This window comes from Trichomonas vaginalis, chromosome VI (assembly GCF_026262505.1).
Source record: "Trichomonas vaginalis G3 chromosome VI, whole genome shotgun sequence".
NCBI classification, from domain to species: domain Eukaryota; phylum Parabasalia; order Trichomonadida; family Trichomonadidae; genus Trichomonas; species Trichomonas vaginalis.
In genome coordinates, this window is record NC_067208.1 from 2,979,832 (window position 1) to 3,000,361 (window position 20,530).

General features: G+C 35.5%; 17 protein-coding genes and 2 pseudogenes across 19 annotated transcripts, besides 1 other annotated feature; 8 read left to right on the top strand and 11 right to left on the bottom strand.

Annotated features, from left to right (window-relative positions):
* Positions 1-1,415: 1,415 nt before the first annotated feature.
* Positions 1,416-1,694, top strand: TVAGG3_0796380 (uncharacterized protein; the record flags this gene model as incomplete). Its single annotated transcript, XM_051247156.1, has 1 exon — positions 1,416-1,694. One exon carries the CDS (start codon positions 1,416-1,418, stop codon positions 1,692-1,694), a length of 279 nt encoding a protein of 92 aa, XP_051082631.1.
* Positions 1,695-2,677: 983 nt separating this feature from the next.
* TVAGG3_0796390 (uncharacterized protein) lies at positions 2,678-3,283 on the bottom strand (the record flags this gene model as incomplete). Its single annotated transcript, XM_051247157.1, has 1 exon — positions 2,678-3,283. A coding segment is annotated over one exon (606 nt), but the record flags the coding sequence as incomplete, so codon positions are not given.
* Positions 3,284-3,793: 510 nt separating this feature from the next.
* Positions 3,794-19,447: a mobile genetic element.
* On the bottom strand, positions 5,101-5,664 carry TVAGG3_0796410 (uncharacterized protein; the record flags this gene model as incomplete). Its single annotated transcript, XM_051247158.1, has 1 exon — positions 5,101-5,664. The coding sequence occupies one exon, from the start codon at positions 5,662-5,664 to the stop codon at positions 5,101-5,103; it is 564 nt and encodes a 187-aa protein (XP_051082633.1).
* On the top strand, positions 6,078-6,479 carry TVAGG3_0796420 (uncharacterized protein; the record flags this gene model as incomplete). Its single annotated transcript, XM_051247159.1, has 1 exon — positions 6,078-6,479. One exon carries the CDS (start codon positions 6,078-6,080, stop codon positions 6,477-6,479), a length of 402 nt encoding a protein of 133 aa, XP_051082634.1.
* On the top strand, positions 6,499-6,663 carry TVAGG3_0796430 (uncharacterized protein; the record flags this gene model as incomplete). The annotated part of the gene is made up of 1 exon (XM_051247160.1): positions 6,499-6,663. One exon carries the CDS (start codon positions 6,499-6,501, stop codon positions 6,661-6,663), a length of 165 nt encoding a protein of 54 aa, XP_051082635.1.
* On the top strand, positions 6,683-7,267 carry TVAGG3_0796440 (phage tail repeat-like family; the record flags this gene model as incomplete). The annotated part of the gene is made up of 1 exon (XM_051247161.1): positions 6,683-7,267. The coding sequence occupies one exon, from the start codon at positions 6,683-6,685 to the stop codon at positions 7,265-7,267; it is 585 nt and encodes a 194-aa protein (XP_051082636.1).
* On the top strand, positions 7,312-8,365 carry TVAGG3_0796450 (uncharacterized protein; the record flags this gene model as incomplete). Its single annotated transcript, XM_051247162.1, has 1 exon — positions 7,312-8,365. A coding segment is annotated over one exon (1,054 nt), but the record flags the coding sequence as incomplete, so codon positions are not given.
* On the top strand, positions 9,484-9,741 carry TVAGG3_0796460 (uncharacterized protein; the record flags this gene model as incomplete). Its single annotated transcript, XM_001291424.2, has 1 exon — positions 9,484-9,741. One exon carries the CDS (start codon positions 9,484-9,486, stop codon positions 9,739-9,741), a length of 258 nt encoding a protein of 85 aa, XP_001291425.2.
* Positions 10,514-11,098, bottom strand: TVAGG3_0796470 (uncharacterized protein; the record flags this gene model as incomplete). The annotated part of the gene is made up of 1 exon (XM_051247163.1): positions 10,514-11,098. One exon carries the CDS (start codon positions 11,096-11,098, stop codon positions 10,514-10,516), a length of 585 nt encoding a protein of 194 aa, XP_051082638.1.
* On the bottom strand, positions 11,121-11,405 carry TVAGG3_0796480 (uncharacterized protein; the record flags this gene model as incomplete). Its single annotated transcript, XM_051247164.1, has 1 exon — positions 11,121-11,405. One exon carries the CDS (start codon positions 11,403-11,405, stop codon positions 11,121-11,123), a length of 285 nt encoding a protein of 94 aa, XP_051082639.1.
* Positions 12,045-12,623, top strand: TVAGG3_0796490 (uncharacterized protein; the record flags this gene model as incomplete). The annotated part of the gene is made up of 1 exon (XM_051247165.1): positions 12,045-12,623. The coding sequence occupies one exon, from the start codon at positions 12,045-12,047 to the stop codon at positions 12,621-12,623; it is 579 nt and encodes a 192-aa protein (XP_051082640.1).
* TVAGG3_0796500 (uncharacterized protein) lies at positions 12,652-12,852 on the bottom strand (the record flags this gene model as incomplete). The annotated part of the gene is made up of 1 exon (XM_051247166.1): positions 12,652-12,852. One exon carries the CDS (start codon positions 12,850-12,852, stop codon positions 12,652-12,654), a length of 201 nt encoding a protein of 66 aa, XP_051082641.1.
* TVAGG3_0796510 lies at positions 13,316-14,186 on the bottom strand (annotated as a pseudogene). Its single transcript has one exon. A coding segment is annotated over exon 1 (871 nt).
* TVAGG3_0796520 (uncharacterized protein) lies at positions 14,223-14,672 on the top strand (the record flags this gene model as incomplete). Its single annotated transcript, XM_051247167.1, has 1 exon — positions 14,223-14,672. One exon carries the CDS (start codon positions 14,223-14,225, stop codon positions 14,670-14,672), a length of 450 nt encoding a protein of 149 aa, XP_051082642.1.
* On the bottom strand, positions 14,689-14,997 carry TVAGG3_0796530 (protein of unknown function, DUF4108 family; the record flags this gene model as incomplete). The annotated part of the gene is made up of 1 exon (XM_051247168.1): positions 14,689-14,997. A coding segment is annotated over one exon (309 nt), but the record flags the coding sequence as incomplete, so codon positions are not given.
* On the bottom strand, positions 15,144-16,379 carry TVAGG3_0796540 (uncharacterized protein; the record flags this gene model as incomplete). The annotated part of the gene is made up of 1 exon (XM_051247169.1): positions 15,144-16,379. One exon carries the CDS (start codon positions 16,377-16,379, stop codon positions 15,144-15,146), a length of 1,236 nt encoding a protein of 411 aa, XP_051082644.1.
* TVAGG3_0796550 (uncharacterized protein) lies at positions 16,409-16,693 on the bottom strand (the record flags this gene model as incomplete). Its single annotated transcript, XM_051247170.1, has 1 exon — positions 16,409-16,693. One exon carries the CDS (start codon positions 16,691-16,693, stop codon positions 16,409-16,411), a length of 285 nt encoding a protein of 94 aa, XP_051082645.1.
* Positions 17,211-17,743, bottom strand: TVAGG3_0796560 (annotated as a pseudogene). Its single transcript has one exon. A coding segment is annotated over exon 1 (533 nt).
* TVAGG3_0796570 (protein of unknown function, DUF4106 family) lies at positions 18,311-19,388 on the bottom strand (the record flags this gene model as incomplete). Its single annotated transcript, XM_051247171.1, has 1 exon — positions 18,311-19,388. A coding segment is annotated over one exon (1,078 nt), but the record flags the coding sequence as incomplete, so codon positions are not given.
* Positions 19,448-20,530: the final 1,083 nt, after the last annotated feature.

Sequence of the window (20,530 nt, forward strand, 5' to 3'; positions counted from 1 at the left end):
GAATTCTTTGCATGTAGTTCAAATGTATTTGGTGGCAAGATGAGAGAATTTGTGAAGAGAAGTAGAAAGCGAGACGGTTCTGCAAGAAGTTATATTTACGAAGCAAGTATGATATTAGAAGGTCGTGGAAAGAAAGAAACAGTGAATTATGAGGAAGTGCTTGAAAAATTCATGGAGTACATGGGAAGCAATATAACATACAACAAAGACATATACAGTGAGTTTAAGTACTACTGTGAACAGCATGAGATTGAAGTAATGAGTAAAGGAGACTTTGAAACGCTTATGAAAGACAGTAAGGAGGTCGTTCATGAGAACAGTGTTGAAATAGTTCATGAGAACAGTGAGGAGGTCATACATGAATGCAATGATGAAATAGTTCATGAGAACAGTGAGGAGGTCATACATGAATGCAATGATGAAATAGTTCATGAGAACAGTGAGGAGGTCATACATGAATGCAATGATGAAATAGTTCATGAGAACAGTGAGGAGGTCATACATGAGAACAGTGTTGAAATAGTTCATGAGAACAGTAAGGAGGTCATACATGAATGCAATGATGAAATAGTTCACGATGTCGTTCGTGAAGAAGCCATTGCAACAAAGAATGAGATAAAGGATTTCATAGAACTTAACAAGGAGGAGTTTAAAGAAGGCTATGAAGTGAAAAGATGTGAAGAAGATTTCTTGGCGTATTTGAAGAAAAAGAGACTAAAGCCAATGGCTCAAAATAAGTTTCAATCGATGTTTGAAAAGAAACGTTTGAGCTATGGTGGTGTAAGAAGCACATATTACTTTGTTAAGAAGTGAGGACATTTATTTTTGTCGTTAGTGTTGGAGTTTGTGTTTGTTGTTAGTGTTTGTCATTTGTGCTGAAGTTAGTACTTGATGTTAGTGTTGGAGTTTGTGTTTGTTGTTAGTGAGAGAATAAATTAAATCATGAACTTTGCCATGGTCTCTGTCCCTAGTAGTTTTCATTAAGTTCTGGAAATAATGAAAGTCATAAACTTTGCCATGGTCTCTGTCCCTAGTAGTTTTCATTATCTCACAGAGTTAATGAAAGTCATACTTTCTATCAGATGAAGCATGCAGATGAACATAATGAAAGTTAGTGAGTTTGCCACAAGTTATGAATAAAATATTGGCATATTAGATGAGATAGCTGATGAAACAGATGAAGATAAATTAAATCTTGGACTTTGCCACACTCTGTCCCTAGTTCCTCAAAATCCTTGACAACGTTGCTTAGAAATTTTGGTTCAAAACCTCATCTGATTTTAATCTGTTATGCTACCTGTTAAGTTTCGCGAGATTATAAATGTCATGGAGTTATATAAAAAGGAGGGACAGCTAGGGACACTGGAAGTACTTGTAAGGCTATCTGTTAAGATTGCATGAAATACTAAAAAGTCATGAAATCCATTATCGCTGTGCTAGCTTCACCTTTGATTGAAATGACGACTAAAGTCACTGAAGCAATGAAACAAAAGTTTTTGGTAGAATACATTAAATCAGGAACTATTCCAGAAGGTTTTTACATTCATACTATGAAGGATGGTAGAGTTCAGTTTAGAAAGATAAAGCAATCATTAGATAAAGAAGGAATTTTGAGAAAGATTAAACTTCATGAGGACAACATTGCTGAACTTAAGAAGAAGTTAGAAGAGTTGGAGAAAGGAAGAGAGTTATAAAGCAATGAGAACGTTTATGTTATGAGAAATTTTTAACGTTAGTTTTATTTTTACTGAAAATTTTTATTTGGATGTAATGACGAAAACTATTGAGATAACAAACTACAACGGTCATGAGTTCAAGAACTTGTTCTTCGTTCCGCGTGAGAATACATTCTATCAGATACGAGGGAGAAAGGGTAAAGTTAGTTTAAGCATTTATGATAGCAAACATAATGGAAGATATATACAAGCAGTAGATACAAACGGTAAGCGTGTTTCATTACATTTGTCAAAACTTATAAACATTAATTATGACAGCGACTTTGACTCAGACGATTGGAGCGACAGTAGTGAGTCAGAAGATTATGAGCTGTTATGTGAAGCACAGCAATGGGAGGAGTTGCAATACTTTTGTAAGTGAGAACATTAGTGGGAACGTTAGTGTGTACGTTAGTGAGAACGTTAGTGAGAACGTTTATTTTTTCATGCACGTGCATTGTGTCGCGGGGAGTTGCCATGGGCAATGACCTGCGCACAATATATAACGTACAGAGAGGTGAGATGAGGTGGTTTATGTGATAAATACTTTACGTGGCAGAAATAGTTTAAGGTTATTAGAAATATTGCATCTGTGATGTAAAATATACGTTAGTGGTTTTGTAAAGTGCCAGATTGACATATCTTCGGTAAGATGGCGCGCAGTGCCACCGTACTGAAGATATGTATACTAACTTCCAACACCTCAACCGTATTAAAAAATTATATTTTTACCGTTCGATAGTAGTTGTATATGAAACTAAGTTCTAAGTAAAACGCATGGTATAATGGAATTATTCTTTTTCTTCCATCTGTAGTAAACCATACTTGAAAGTCTGAAATACTTCCACTTGGTGGTTCGTATAACTTTGTATGTTTTTCGTAAAAGTCATTTGCCAAGCATAAGAAAGAGTTTTGGGCGCCAGAAAATGAAGCATGAACAATAATAGCATCTGGGTCGAAAAATCTTTAAATAAATATGGTTCATCTCTTGCATATCGACTGTAGATATTTGCTAAAGGAGGTTCAACTTTCTGATTTAACATTCTTTGCAAATAATACCATGACATTGCAGTGAATTCTGTATATATTTGTTCGTCTTTCTTTGGGTTGTCTTCGTAGATTTGAAATGACACTTGTGAATTTTGTTTGTCATATACAATTCTCACATAAAGTGTGCTATCGGTATTCGCATATTCATCAGCATATTTTGCATAACATGAATTTATTTTATCTTCTATATTTTTTAATGCAGCCTGTAGAGAAGATGAGAGGTCAACTTGTATTAGCTCAATTTCTTCCCACATTTTTCGTTGCCCTTCAGATGTATAATCTATATGAAACCTTACAATAAATGGAAAACTTTTATCTTCTACAGACACAAACTTTATTCTTCGAAAGCCAATAGCCTTTGTGACAGATGGGTCTCTTAACCATCTTAATGGGTAGTCAAAACGATAGCCTTCATGCTTTACGGTATCTGTCTCAAACTTTTGACCGACATTAGTAAAAAGTTCATCTAATGGTTTAGTTGTAGCAACTCTAGAATTTTCTTTTTCTATTGGAAGCATATTTTATCTATAATAAAAATGTCAAATGAAACAGCGTCTATGAGAGAAATACAACACAACCGACAACTCATTATGCAAGCTCTAAATAAGAACACAACAAACTTTTCAAACTATTCTAAGATATCTGAGTCATTGAAAGGGGGTGACTTAAAACTGACAATAAACCCAATGACAGATGAGTTTCTGTTTCAAGACAATAAGAACAATACTGTCTGTATAAATCCAACAAAAGGAACTTTAAACGAGAAACCTATAAATGAACTTCTTTTGAAAGCAGATGTTGACAACAAAGCTGACAAAGAATATGTAGACGATGCAATAGCAAAAGAAGAAGAAAGAGCTAACAATGCTTATGCAACAAAAGAACATACTCATCCTGAACTAGCAGACAAAACATATGTTGACAATAAAATGTCAAGTGAAGTGACAAGAGCTGAAAACGAATATTCTAAAGAGACTCATATACATTATATTAACCAAATACCAAGTCTTAAGGAAACATTAGAGACAAAAGCAGATAAGACTCATACACATTCTATATCTGATATTACAAACTTACAAGAAACCTTAAACAGTAAAAGTGACGTTGGACATACACATACCATTGCAAATATTACAAACTTACAAGAAACCTTAAACAGGAAAAGTGACGTTGGACATACACATACCATTGCAAATATTACAAACTTACAAGAAACCTTAAACAGTAAAAGTGACGTTGGACATACACATTCTATATCTGAAATAACAGACTTAAACGTTAGCCTTGAAAAGAAAGCAGATAAAACATATGTCAATGAAATATACCAAAGTTTGATAGGAACAAAAAATATTGAAACTATTGTTGGTGACTTTTCTGTCAATGAAGAAAATAAATATTTTAGATGGCAGTTGGTACAGTCCTTAGAAAATGGTACACGGCATAAACTCATTCCGAAAAATAACAATGAAATGTATGTAAGCTATAAAAAGAATGATGGTACACAAGTTAAAGTTCCATTAGACAACAACTGCTACTTAAACTTATATGGAGACGAACAAAAGAAATATTTAAGAGTTTATGAAATGGCAGATATGACATTGCCTGACCCAGCTCCGGCACCACATTATTATGACTATGGAGATGACGACAGAACACCACATGTAGATGAACAAAAGCTAACATTATATTTAGATTATTATAGATATAAAAGATATAATGCAATAGAAAAAACGAGAATAGTATATTATTATACAGATGACAGAAATAAATATTATAGTCAAGATTTTATCTACCCTGAAAACATAAGATTATATTATAAAAAATATTCTGACACAAACCAGGAGAAACCTGAAATAGCTGCACTATATTTTAAGTTCAAAAAAGACAATCCTATAATATCTCATATGTTTGATTTAATGAACCCAGTAGGTTCTATTTATACATCTATGGATGCAAGAGGTCCTCAAGTAATGTTTGGTGTTGGTGCATGGGAACAAATAGTCGACAGGTTTTTGTATTGTGCAAACTCTTCAAAGGAAACAGGTGGAAGTAAAACGATTTCAGGTGAAAATTTACCTGCACACAGTCACTACATAGATTTAAGTACATCTCAAGCAGGTTGGCATAAGCATAGATATTGGGATTGGTCAGGAATGACAAAAGGTAAAGGATATGATGTTAAAGACGACGTTAAATTTGCTATAAATTGTTACTGGGATGACACACAGGGAGAAGGAAACCATACACATTTCGTTTCAGGATATACGCAAACAACGGGACAAAGTAAAGAATACATGCCACCTTACATGACAGTTTACGCATGGTATAGAATTGCTTAGTCGTCATTTTCAACTTCTTTAGCATATTCGTCAGGAGTTGTCTTATATTTGTTAGGAACTGTCTTTGAAAGTATACCACCTTGAACTTTGACAAGTTTGAAACGAGGTCTGACAATAGTAGTTTTATCTTCTGCTTGCAGTGTGTACATTTTGCCATGTTTGCCTAAAACTTCATAATATTCTCTTGTATACTTTCTTCTATTTTTACGAACACGAATGTGAGTACCTGTCGAGTTCCCATTGTTGTCATAGTCAATAGTATTTTCATATGGGTCGCGTTTAGGTATTTCTATTTTTACTTTGTCACCTTTCTGAAGTTTGAAGCCCGGCATTCTTTCTTGTTTGTCTCTTTTGACTAAATTATTAAATATATAGTCTTTCTCTAAGTCAGGGTTGTTTTTCATTTCTTCGGGGGAGTGGTTTCCCAAACCTTTTTGTTTACGGTTATTGTAAATATTTAAAACTTGTCTCATCTTTGCCATGGAGAAGTGTCTATACTTGTCGTCATATGACATTTCATTTGCTTCACCACCTTGTGGTTGGTTTAAGTCTCTTAACATTTTTATACAACCGTCAATGACACCAAGAGCAGAATGGTTTTGGTCGACAATGAAATATTGGTTTACATTTTTTGAACACAGATAGTTTTTTACATCATCTGATTTGAAAGAACTTTCACAGTCAGATGTCAGTTTTGTTGGATGGTATTTGTCAACGAATATTGTCAAAGCTGCTAAGATATCTAAAATAGCTTTGGACTGTAATGGTATGGCTTCACAGTATCTTGTGTTTTGACCAACAAATATTAACCAGTATGGTGGTCCATCTTCTCTATACCTCGGAATTTTTTCCAAGATATCCATAAACCAAGCATTTGGTGTTGAACTAAAGATTTTTATCATGAGTGCTTTCTTTGTCGCTTTAGAAACATAGGGGTCCTTGTTCGGATTCGTCATTTTTTACCCTATAAGAAATGGGTTTATTTGGCGCATTAGCAGGAGTTGCATCCAGATTTTTACCCGCAGTGGGAACAATAGCCAGAGGTGTATTTGGAGTTGGAAGGAAGATTTTGAGTACATTAGGTATACTTAAAGAGAAAGCACAACCTATTATACAAACTGTACAGAAAGGTTGGGATGTAGCACGAGATGCAACAAATCTTATTCCAAATCCTGAAACAAGAGGAAAAGTTCAAGGATGGATGGACAATGTAGGAAGACAAGCAGGAAACTATTATAACAAAGCAAATGACTACTATAACCAAGCAGGACACTATATGGACCAAGGTGAAAGATTCTTTAACAGAGGATATAACCATGCACAACAGTGGGTAAACAATAACCAACCTCAACCGCCTCAAACGTGGGGAATGTAAAGTTTTTTATTGAGATGAAATGAACAATGCAGCATTGAGACAAATGAGTTCAAGATGGATTTGTCGGCTTCCAGCATTTAAACCGATACCATATAGTCAGGCTCAGCATGTGAAACTGAATGATATTATTAAAGGAACCATCCCACCTCCACAACAACAACCAGTTGAAAACAAACCAAACTAAAATTTTTTACTGAGATGAAATGACCGAAGAAGTTGAAACGGTAGATTTGACACCACAAAAAAAAAGTTCAGAACCATTGTCAAAACCTGTCAAAGAACTTACAGATGAAGAGAAAAATTCAATAATAGAAAGTGCCAGGTCTGGAAATACAAACCCTAACTATAAAGTCACTTTTCATAGAAATGGAACGGCTAGTATCTCAAAAAAGAAACAGACTCTCACAAATAAAATATTGAAGTCTGAAGGAGCTTTCGGGACAACAGATGGAAAAGTTTACTTCACTGACCAACAGTTCATTATAGAACATCTCATTGACTTAGAGTCGAAATATTCTAAACTTTACAACAAACACAAAAAGTTGAAAGGAAAACAAAAACAAATGGCATATGATATTTATGAAGATGTTGACGACACAACTGTTCCTGCAAGTGAAGTAAAGTCAGAGGAACCGAAAAGTGACGAAAAACCGATAGAAGAAGAAAAACCAAAAACTGAAGATAAACCAAAACCAAAGTTTAGTTTCCAAACTAAACCAAGTCAACCTTCATTAGCTGGTATGGGTTGGCGTCAAAGACTTATGGCAGCAGGCGGTTATGTAAAGTAAAGAAAAAAAAATTTTTTATTTTTATAAAAATGCCCCCATATAGAATGGATAGAAAGTCTGCTAGAATAAAAGCAGAGTTACAAAGATATGGTTGGAGAGTTTCGAAGAATTTTAAATATAGGAAGGGAAGACCCATAAAAGTCTATGACAAATTGTCTGGTCTTCGCTACGAAATGGATTTGGAAACAGCACGTGCCAATTATCCAAACAGACTAGAGAGGTTAGAAGAAGAACGTCTTATGGACATGCCTTTCGATGTTAGTGAACCTCAAGTTGAAGGACACGACGGCTTTGCCAGATTCTACTGGAAACATGACGAACAATTGCATCCTTTGAGAAGGAAAAAAGGAAAAGGTGAAGACGCACATGCTCCCATGGAAAGAACAAGATATGCATATGAAAAGTATCGTGAAGTTAGAAGTCAAATTACATCTGGTCGAACCTTTACAGTAAACTTTGACGAAGGAAAGAACAAAGAAGGCTTCATGGGAGTACTTGCTGCAATTCAAGACGGAAATAAGAAAGGACACAATCTCAGATTGACCATAACAGATTTGGATGGTCACATTTACTATGCACATGGCAATGAACAAACAGCCGCAAAACTTCTTGACGCTTTCAAGACTACAAAGAGAGAACAAATGTTTGACTCCGACTCAGACATTTTGAATGCAATTGAAGGAATTGCAAGTGTCAAGTTCGAATGGTACCAACCTAACCCTCAAGCAGTCAGACAACATGCTGGATACTTCCCCTTCATAAATAAGTCTGACATTGACTTGACAAGGTATGGAATTTACAATTCAATTGAAACAATTGTCAATGAACCTTGTATTCTTACATGTCTCAGGAACTCTGGTCTTGTTACAGATGAGAAGATGAAGTATCTTGAGTCATGTGTGAAGACAAGGTACATTCTCAGAGGTCAATTGGCAAAAATTGCACCGTTGGCAAATGTCAATATCCGAGTCAACATACCTACAGCTAAAGGTTCTTCACATGACGACTATGTTGTTGACAAAGACTTACCATGGTTGAAGATTGTAATTGTCCACAACCACTTCATGTTGAACGAAAGTCTTACAAACCCATTCTTTGGTAAAAGTAAGTGCAACATTGTCAGAACTGTAAACATTCTTTTCGAGAAAGGTTTGTTGGAACCAATTCCAGATGACAAGCTGACAGAAACTTTTGTACCAAAAGACGAAACAAACTTTTCATTGTTAGCAAGACCAAAAGTTGTTCCAGACAAAGTTCTAGTACAAAAGAAGTACACAGTTCCACAAGGGGTTGGTATGTTCGGATACCAACCTGAACCAGAAGAACTTCCAATGAGGTTGCAAGAACTTCAAGATGCTATAAATAAACTTCCATTGAGACATCCAATTGACGTCAAATTGTATTGGAGAGCATCTGAGTTAGGTCAGAAGGTTTTATATGAAACAGGTTGCTTCGACGATGTTTATGAGATAACAGGAGAAGTTTCTCAGAAGATAAGAGACTCACTTGAATTTCCACAAACTGGACCAATTGGTTGCGACAAGTTCGACTCAGATGAAAAGATATACTATGTCGACCTTAACGCTGCATACATGAGGTTTGTCCAATATATTCCGACTGGAATTCCAAACGAAGATGGTGAGTTCCCGGGAAGGAACTATACAGTTGGAAAAGTCATACAACAACTGTATGATATTAGGAAAGCTTCAAACCCCAAACTTGCAATGACACTCAAATTGCTTATGAATTCGACATGGGGATATTCCATTAAGAAACCTCAAGAGATGAAAAGTAAACATTATGAGAAGGTCGACAACTTTGTTGAAAGGTTTTCTCCTTTTGTTTTGAAGTACGAATTCACTCAAGGTCAAAGTAGCTTAGTAACCACATTAAAACCTATTGTCGAACATTGGTCTTACCCTCAGTTCGCAAAAGCAGTCCTTGACGAGTACAACAAATTCTTCTCCGAAGTCAAATCGAAAGTCAAGGTTTACTATGAGAACATTGACGCACTCATGACGAACGAAGAAGGATACAACAAACTCATTGAAATGGAAATGGTCGGTGAAAAGATGGGTCAATTCAAATTGGACAAAATTTTCACCGAAGTTCATGCCCTCTCCAAGCGTAAGTACTGGGGTGTTAAAGAAGATGGTGAAATAGTTAAACATTGCATGAAATAAAAAATTTATTTTTTAAAAAGTGACATTTTTTTAATGGCGTACATCCCTGAGCGCTTCGTCCAGTTCAACCAAATGTTGGTCTCGGACCCAGGCAAGAGATATTCCAAGCCCGAACTCGACCGTCTCTTCAAAGAATGGATTGAAGACTACAGCGGAGACGAGTGGTTGACAATTGAATTTGCTCGGGCTTGGAATTGCTACAGAAGGGTCTTAGACGTGGACCCAAGACTCACGTACAGAGGTTGGGATGTGGTCTTCACATTCCAAGATTGGTACGAATACCAAAAATAAAAACTTAAATTTACTTGGGGTTTCCCCCTAAAATAATTTTTTTACTCTTAGAACCACTCGAGGTTCTCCTTACGGTTGTTGAGCTTGTCACCGTCAATGTGTCTGACCTTCGTCTTCTTGTCTGGATTTGGAACCCATTGAATTGCGACAAGCTTGCCCATGGAGATTGAACCGCGATTCCGAAGGTTAAGGTTCAAGTGTCCCAAGTTGTTGAGGACTGGGGTAAGAACCTTGCCTGTCTCCTTGTTGCGGATTTGGTATGGGTAGGGTTGGGAAATTTCGTAACCGTCATCGGCAACAAGGGTTGCCCATGTAGCGGCTTCAGGAACTGCTTCGTGTTTCTCTTCTTCCTCTTCTTCCTCTTCTTCCTCGACAATTCCTTCTTCAATTTGGTACTCACGAAGTACGGTGTTGCATGTTCTGTCCTTTCCGAGTACCTTCCAGATGGCGTCTATCTCTTCGAAGAAACGGTAGATGAGTCTGGCAAGGTCTCGGTTCTCTCTCTCGTAATTGCGCAAGGTTTCCGCGAAATCGTTCAGGCATTTCTCATTGGAAGCTTGGTTCATGAGGACATCGGCTTTGAGATTGGTCATCTCTGTCATAAGACTACTTTGGAGAGTCTTAATGGTGTTTGTCAGATGAGCTTTCAATTGGGCAATTTGAATTTGAATTGGGCGCTTGTCTGGCAACCTTGAAAGGACATCTGCCATTGTGTTCGGCTTCGGTGCTTGTTCGGACATCGAAAAAATGAAGTGGTTTGAGAATGACGGTTTTACTTCAAAAAGCTGGTTATGACAGTTAAGTCATACAACAAGTTTAAAATAATATCTTGGTCTTCTTCTGAACGTTTGTTGTCTCTTCCGATAAAAGTTTCGAACATGAGAACCAAAAAACGTTTTTTGAGGAACCGAAAGAGTTCAGGCAAATTTTCATATTCTGGATATGTTGGGAGCAGTTCAAAACATCTGAGCTGACTTTCTGACAAAATTGGGACAATGTCAGAAAATTCATCTTTGGTCGGACTGCTTGAAGGTAAGTCCCTTACATGTAAGTAGCTCTGGTAAAGTCTTCTCATTTCTGCTAACTTTTGGAGTATAGCTTTGTAGTTTAGAAGTTTCAATTTTAATTGTCTTATTCCACTCTTTACTTCTAAACGGTAAGTATCCATGAGGTCAAGAGTAGCTTTGGTAGCTTTAAGTGGAGCTATCTCTTCTTTGACTTGTGCAATTTTGGTTGCAATTGTGGTTTGAGCTCCTTCAAGTTCGCCATCTATGTCGTTCTCAACACCTTCAACCATAGCTTGAAACTCTTCATCGGTCCATTGAGTTTGGTGTGGGACGAATTTAACTTGCTTCATTCAAAAAATGAAAAAAATGTTTTTACTCTAAACGTGCCATGTATATGGCTATAAGAAACTTACCAGAAGGCTTCTTCTTCACATGAGTCTTTGGCAACTTGAGAGTTCTTGTTGGAGTTGGGTCTGGAATTTCAATTCTCTCTCGAGCGCAACAACAGATGTCAGAATAACATTCCCCACTGTCTTTCTTGCCACCATAAACTGTGTATTGACCGAACTTGCATTTGCAGGAAGACCGGTCAATACAAGGTTCACAGTTGAAATAGTTGTACTCATACCTGGTGAGTACGAGTGTGAGTAAAAACATAAAAAAAGTGAGTTAAAATGAGATGTTTACTGAACTGGCTGAATGTCGCCTTCACAGGTTATGTAGAACGGCTGACCAGAGAAGTGAAGGAGACCCTTGAGAATTTGGTTCATTCTTGGGAAAGGGTTCTCTCTGTTTGGAAGTAGTATCCAAGGACGCTTGGCAAAGAACTTTATAATGGCTTCCTTCTTTGCTTGCTTTATGTCGTCAAAGGCTGTCCCGTCTGGTATTTGAATTGGAATTCCAGTCGAAGTCTCGAGATTCAAGGCAGCCCTTCCCGTTATCCAACCGTTAACAAGCTTGCCTTTTACATTCTGCCTGAGGAAGTCTTTAACAAGCTCGTTAATTTCAATTAGGTAAATTGCCTCGTCGGTAGGTTCGACCTCGACCATTGCTACTGTCAGTAAAAGTACTGCTACTGTCAGAAAAAGTACTGCTACTGTCAGAAAAGTACTGCTACTGTCAGTAAAAGTACTGCTACTGTCAGTAAAAAGGAAAATTTGAGAGGGTTTTCGACGATAAAGTACTGCTACTGTCAGTAAAAGTACTGCTACTGTCAGAAAAAGTACTGCTACTGTCAGTAAAAGTACTGCTAGTAGCAGAGATTTTTATCGTTGTGGTCCGACAGGACACAAACGGATGACTGACGTTCCACCAACCGAGTCCATTCCCAAACCAGAGGAACCTAAAGAACCACAACAGTCTCCTCAGCAACCTCAGTTCCAGCAAGTACCTCCGAATTACTACCAATTTCCACCTCAAGGTTACTACCCACCACAAGGCTTCCCGAACTACCCTCCTCAACCTATGCCTTACTTCCCCAACCCATGGATGTTCCAGCAAGCTCCACCCCGGCAATTCCAATTCCAATCTCAATCGAAGAGAGACCAAGACTTCGAAGAAGGTCTGAACCGCTTACGCAAAGAGTATGCTACAGCTCCAATGGAAGACGACAGGCTTTCAGTCTCTTCCCTCAAATCGACCGATTCGACTCGTACCACAGATTCGGTTCGTGACCGTGAAGACTACCTCAAGCAGTCTGAGAGACTCTTCATCCTACAACCATTTACAGTTGGAGCTCTCAAGAACATGCGCAATTACGAAGGTCAGACACCAGCTGGAGACCGCAAAACAGACGTACTTGCAAGAGCCGTCCAGCTCGTCAAAACAAAGACGGAGATAGTCGACTTCATACTTGCAGCTTGCCCTTACAAGTAAAAAAATAAACAATTACGAATTAAACTTTTTACTCTTTCTTTTCTGAGTTGTTTAGAGCTGGTTTCTCTTGTAGAAATCTTTCATACTCTTCCATGGTCATGTAATTGCGAATTTGGTACGCAATTCCAGGTTCGTTGTTTTTGAACCTGATGTATGTAACGCTTCCATCCTCCTCAGGGAAGTAAGCTGCTAACATCTGACCAAGTTTTCTCGGTGACTCGGAGCTCATAAAAATGTCACTTTTTAAACGTTAAGTTTTTAGTCTTAATTTACCCTTTGTTTGTCAAGGTAGTATTGGAGTGCAATTTCTCCAAATTCTCTGTGTCGGAGTTCTTCAGCATTTTCCAAGGTGTACCTGGAGAACTCAAAGAAGTTGTCAAGAACATACTGCCATGCTGCTCTTCTGAGTTCGTCGGTATTTTGGAAGTGTTGCACCTTCGAGTCTTCGGACATGAAAAAAATACACTTTTTCTATTAAACCGTTTTGGCATTTCTCATGAGTGAGTATAGTTCTGCCGAACCATTGGAAGAGAAGAAGTACCCTTGCTGGCAAAAGACAAAAATAGTTGCCTTAGTTGTCATTGCAATTGTACTCGTAATTGAATTCATTGTACTTCTCTTCATACTAAAACTCAAGGACGGCATATGCTTTAAGAAGCTACCATCTTACTAAGACTAAACACTTACATTTTTCAAGCTTGACTTTTTACAATTTGAACTTTGTTTGCGTAGATATGAATTCTGAAAGAAGTATGAGGGTCTTGTATGACTTTGTACTTCTCCCATAGTTCATGTCTGTCAAACTTACCTGCCATGGACTCTTTCATAAGTTCCATGAAATCGTCTTCGGACAATCCGGGGAAAAGTATTATGTCAGTAAGTATTCTTTTAACATCCTTACTTAAACTCTTTGCTGTCTGTACACAAATGACAACTGAAATGTTAAAGTGTCTGAGCTTCTTAAGAATTCGACACATATCTTGTTCTCTGTTCTTTAACAAAGGATGAGAGGCGAAATCATCTAAGATAAGAAGACATCTATGAGGGTAAGTCTTCCAATCGTAAGATTGCAATTTCTTCGAAATGTATTCTATCTCTTTCTGTTTGTTTCTGAAGTGTGTTTCTAATATTCTCTGCATTTCCTCATTAGGTCTTTAAACTTAGAATTTATATACTCATTTATAGCATTATACTTCAAAACTCTTCTTTGGTACTTCTTTATCCAATCTAACAACTCAGTATCCTTTATACATACTAACTTAGACTTCTTTATAATATCTTTGAACGAATTGACGGTTTGGTCAAATTGACCAGAAGTCGAACAAATAACAACTAACTCATAGAATGGGTTCTTCTCATCTAGTTCTTGTTGTTGTGCAGCCATTTTAAGATAAGTGAAAGTCTTACCCGACCCAGGTGGTGCAATTAGACCTGTTATACCATTCTGAGCAAATAAGAACTTGCCATGTATAGGCTTTATCTGAGCATTTTCTAACTTCCTCTTGTTCTTGTTTAAAACATTCTCAAATTTTTGTCAATGTCAGCAAACTTTTTTTCTAACATATTTTTAGAAAAATTAAAATTTTTATCTTTTAGAAAATGTCTAGCGATTTCGCTATCTATATTCGAGACAAACTTTTTGACAGCAAAACATCTGTCGACCATAAAATCTTACATAGTGTAAACAAGAAAGGTGAATTTGTTCTAAAGTTCTGTTTCTGGGAATATGACAAGAACCATAAAACATTACAAAGAGCAGTCTTAAAATTTGTCAATGACAGACTTGTTGACAGAGATGACGCCGATTGGAAAGATGAAGTCCAACAAAAGTTCTTAGAATGCAAAGAAGACACATGCGCTGTTCTTGAAGATGAAATAGAAAACAGAATAGATGAGCTATTAAAGGACAAAGAACTTTTACAGATATATGGTTCTGAGAAATTTGACATATCTCCACCAGAAAAGAAGAAGAAAGAAAAGAAAGAGAAAAAAGTAGAAGAGAAGAAAGAACCTGAACCAGTTCCAGAGAAAAAGAAATTTGACATGTAAAAATAAAATTTTATTTTTAGAACATTTCTGGGTCAATGTCAATGTTCTCTTCCTCTTTAGGAGTAAACACTGGCTTAGACTCTAAAATCTTTTTACCCAATTTACCTTGAACTTCTACAACTTTAGACTCATAATATTCATAGTCGTCTGTCTTCTTTGGTTCATAAGGTATAACAAGTTTGTATGCTTTGCCTTCTTTAAGGTTTGAGAACCTTCTGTCAAAACTTTCTTTGACTGTTAACAAACCTTCTATGTCTAAGTCTTCAAATTTCGCACCATTTTTAGTCACAATAGCAAACTTAACTGGTTCGATGTTCCAAACTTTGCTGAATGAAGACTTTTCAAAATGGTAGAAGTAAACATTCAAATATGTGAATGGGCTACTTATCTTTAACTTCTGACATGTACTTATTTACTGAGATGAATTTTGCCATCTTTTTCTATCGGATCAAAAAATATTTTTTTTAAAATTTACTCAGAAAAATTTTTCTTTGTATATACACCATTCTGTACGTCTAAAAGACTTTTGACATTTGCCAAGAATGTACGTTTAGAAGCTGCCATATAACCATATTCTTGACAATATTGTTTATATTCATCATATAAAGACTTTTCATCTAAACACTCAAAGTCGCTTTCTTCTATGAACAGTTCATATACACTCTTGTTTGCTTCTAACAATGTTTGTCTCTCTTCGGTATGTGGAATTTGTCTTGGATTGAACTTAGAAATATCTAATGTCATGAAATATGAGAACAAGTGGTTGTAAAAGTCAGATGTCAAAGTTTCTGCTAAGTCGTCAAAATATTCTGTATCTTGCATATGAGAATCTGACGTTCTGACAACTACATATCTTCTGTCAGAACTTTCTAACTTCATCGGAACAGCATTGTTTGAAACCATAATGAAGTTTGCAACATTTTCACAAACTCTTTGGTCTTTATACTTTCTTTCAACAACTCCAACTTTGTCTGTTATAAGACTCTTCAAAGCATCTGAGTTCAAAACTTTTGTTGTATCTATACTTTGAAGTTCATTGCAAACTATAAGTTTCATATTCTCTATTGAGGAGTTAAACTTGCCACAGATGTTTTCTAAGTTTGTCATATTAGGGTTCGAATAACCTTCTAACAGTTTGCATAAGATATCTGTAAAGAATGTGTTCTTACCTGTTCCTTGTTTTCCAATTATAATGAGAGCAGTTTCATTTTTAGCACTTGGATGTTGTAAGATGTTTGCAAACCAACATAAGATATACTCATAGACTCTTTCGTTTCCATTGCATATAATTTCTTTGACATGGTCTAACCAAGCTTCTATAACATTTTCTTTCCATTCTACTTGTTCGTATTTATATCCAGTGAAGATAGAATAGAAGTTTGGAGAAGGTGTATAGAACTTTATACTTCGAACTGAAAAATCTTCTAACTTTGACAATAAGATATCCCAAGCATCTAACATCTTCATTCCAACTTGTACGACTTTTATTTTCTTAAGTTTCTGTCTACATTCTTGTTCAGACACTATTGTTGCTCTTGGTTTGTTAAAGACAACATCCCATTCTTTCATGACATAACATTCTGGGGCAGAGTCAACATAAATGACTAAACGTTTCAAATTCTCGACTGCTTTGTTATAGTCTCTAAATGGACACATATTTCTGAATGCTTGGAAGTCATAAAAATCTGAAACATCTATTCTGTACATTTTTATAAAAATAAAAAAATAATATTTTTTTATTCTTGACTTTGTTGTTCCATTTGTTGCATTTGTTGTTCTTGAGCTATTTGTTGTTGAAGTTGTTCTTGTAATACAATACTTTCACCAGTTGCATCTTCCAATTCGAAACTTTCTGCCGTCATTGACAAATACATAGGACATAAAAGTTTTACAGGAACAAAGTTTGCGTCAACTAATGTCAACGTTATACTTGCCAAAGTGTTTGAGTTCACTAAGGTTGAAAATTCTGCATTCGAATGAACAATAGGCAAACCAGCAGAGAAAGTATTGTTTATACGCATAAGTATCTTTTGGTCATAATAGTTTCTGTCGACATTCGAATAACACTTTGAACCTAAGTTTGAAACAATATATAAGATTGGTGTGCTTAATGTCAATGGAATAGACATTCCTTGTATGACACCTTTTCCTGTTATAGGAAACTGTTGGTAGTAAAAACCAGAAATAAGTTTTGTATTATAGCTCATATCGTTTATAGTAAACTCAGTCGGACATCCAAACATAATGAAACCTGCTCTAGTTGCAGCACATGTTACACCCGTACTTAAAGTATTAAATAAGTCAACAAAACCTGTTGGTGGTATATCTGAGTAAGTATCTTCAAAGGAGTATTTTTTACCATTCACAACAATAAAGTCTTCTGGTGTCAAAAGAGCAAAACAGGCTTTAGTCGTCATTGTGTTTAAGGTTAGTTTACAATATCGTCCTTGAGGACTTTGTAAGTTTGTTGTTATAGAATTATATGACTCAGGGTTTTTAGTCGTAATAGTATAAACCATTATGTCTTCTGCCATTTACTTAGCAAATAAATTTTAATGAAATGTTGTGGTCGTCAAATATTTTTATAACGTCTGGGAAACTATATTTTAAGTTCAACGTTTCACCTCCTTTCATAACGTATATCTTGTCAATGACATTATATGAAACACCACAGCAACCAATGTCGGGTTCTATTTCTTTGATGTTTATATCGTCTGCCTCTGTCAAAAGTTTCAATAGTTCTTTCAAAACTTCATGAGGTGCAATGACATATGAGTTCACTTTTACAGGGTTGTGTTCGACCAATTTAACATTATACTTAAAGCTTGACAAATCTTCTCCTGAGTTTGAAGTTTGTCTTTCAGTTGTTGGTAGTCGTTTCGAATATCTGCAACAGAACTTAAGTCTCTGTTAACTTCAGGATATGTTGGTTCTTTTACAGGAACAATTGTTATACCATCTTCGTCTTCGTATGGTTTCCCCACTTCAACATCTCTGTCTTTGACATTGACAACAACACTTTGACTGTTTGTTTGAGTTGGTGAATTTAACTTCACATCTGCCACCGCCATTAAACCTTTTGAAACACTTACGCTTCTATTTTTCGGAAATGACATTTTACTTAGAATAAAAAGATGGACGTATTCGGATATCTTATTGAATTGAAGCAGAACAAAGTTTATACTCACAAACAATACAAATACATTGACAGAATAGTTCTTTACACAAACAATGGAAAATGTTATAGAATAGCAGTCTTTGCTGAACCTAAATATTTTCATAAAGCAAAGAAAGTTGGTATAACTGAAATGGTGAAAGTTCTTGAAGCAGACAAAAATATAACTTCAAAACTTACAGATATTACTAAAGGAAAGTTTATAATACAATATTATGTCAAAACTGGCGTACTGTCAATATTTGACGGAGAGAAGTCAGTTCAAGAACAACTTACTGACCTGCTGCCAAAATCTGCTCGATGGAAGCTGTCGTTATGCCAATCTGAGGAGCCCCAGCAGGTTTCATCGAACGAATCTTCAAAAGAGCATCTTCCGTGAAAAGTGCTATTGGTTTTGTAAACTTCTTTGCTCTCAATTCATCTGGACCGTCTCTGTCACCAGTATATTGTATTTGAACTGTACCAACAGTTGAAATACCACCCATAAAGTCTTCTGAGTCAGCAAATGGAATGCCAAGCCAAAAGTTTGAACGGTCTCCATTTGTATATTGAGTTTTTTGACCTCCTGTATGAGTCCATACTTTCACATATGGCATAATAGAACTTTGCATTTCAGGGTTAATGGTTGTTGTGAAGTTGTTGTTAAAGTTCATAGCATCTAATGTCAAGTTGTATGACCTCATATCCTCAACTGTAGAATATTCTTCTCTTGGATAATATTTGCCATCTATGTTTATATGATATTTAATACCAGGGTTGTAGAAACAAGAATAGTCATTTATAGTTCGTCTGAACAGTACAAACATAGTATCTGCATGTTTCATTGCAGTTGTTAAAGCAATATCTGTTCTTGCACCTGCGGCTCCTGGATTTTGGTTTCCAACTTCACCTGCAAAGTCTTTGACAGATATTTGGTGTATAGGGAACATAAGTGGAACTGCAATATATTTGGCAGCTAAAGCATTTGAAATATCTGGGTCCAACATATAGACTGCAAGTCTGCTTTCTATTCTCTTGCATTCAAATTTTTCGCATGTGAACTTAACTGGGTCCCAAGCAGTTCCAGCAGCATTGAAATAATAGTTTACTTCATTGTTGAAGTTTGAGAAACCAAAGTCTAAGTCAACTTTGTCTTTGCAAAATTCGGCGAATGACGTTTGATTTGTTCCCTTTACGTCTGTAATAGTGAATGGGTCTTGTGTTGGTGCAATGACTAAGTTATTTTTGCTTGGAGTAAGTTCAATAGAAATTTTTCCTGCCCAGTTTGGCAAGTATCTTAAAAACCTGAAGATGAGGAAAGATGACAAAGGAACTCTAAGTTTCAGTTTTACTTTGGTTACTGCTGCTGCAGTTTGTCCAGAAAGGTTAACATAAACTCCTGGAACGTTAGGGTCAAGTCTTCTTATTTTCTCAATAGTTGCATACTGGTCTGTTTGTTCTCTAGCTTGTGGTTGTACTGAGTTTCTCAAAGCGAACCATTCATAGTTTGCCCATGTTACTGTTTGAACTAAGTAAGAGTTAGAATATATCTTATATCCCATGAAAACTTCTGGAGCATATTGGTATCCGACATAGAAAATTCCATTGCAACCTTTCTTGTAGGGTTGTTAAAAATATCAAAAATTAGCGTTTTGAAGACACCATGGTGTCTTATAATTTTCCCTTCCTTATTGGCGTGTAGAAATAAATGCGCCAATAGATTGAAGAAGAAGAATTGTTTTTCTCTTAATGAACTTTAATCCTTTTGATATAAGAATATTAAAAACATTAATATAATTTCGATTTCGGAAATTAAATTTCCAAATTTTTTGTCGATTTCGGAAATAACAGGATCCCGCATCCAACACGCAACAACAAAACACAAAACACACTTTTTGGTTCTTTCATCGTTTTAATCGTAATTTATGTAATACATGATTTGGATAAATTTTACAAAAATAGAACCTATATTATATTCTTTTCAAAGATTCTTGCAAATCATCAAAAATAATTGTATTTTAAAAAACGATCAAATTATCCTTTCATTATTTTAAACTTAAATTAGTTTTTATGATTGACTAAAGCAATCATATTTATTCATCATTAAATAAACAAAAAAATAATATTTGAGAGTTATTTCAAAAAAAAAACATTGAATTTATTAATTTGTCTCAATTTCAGTATTATAAATTTTATAATTTCAATATTTTGAAATACACTTTTTAATATTTCAATATTTATGATATTTCAATGTATTAAGTGGTCTCAAATTGAGCTTCTCAAATATAAGTTGGCCTATTCAAATAATAAAATTAAATAATATTTAAAATAATAAATAAAAGTGATTGAGGTCATAGCAAAACGGCTGTTTTCAGTCATTAATTCTTAAAAATAAAAAGGGTAAAAACTAAATACAATGGGTAAAATTCAATAGTGTCTGTGCTATCGTTCAATTTGAAGGTGTCTTTTGAAACCGCAAGACACATTGAATTTTTGAATAGTGTATTATGGTTTGACAGACACCAATGAAAAAAATAAAATGATATTTTTTTAAATATATAAGATCCTTATATAAAATATAAATATTTTATCGTTTTATTTTCTTGTTTTAGAAATGTTTTTTATTGAAAAATCAATAAAACTAACTCCAAAATAAAATTTTTGATTTAAAGACACTATGATGACACCAGGCAAATCTTCCAAG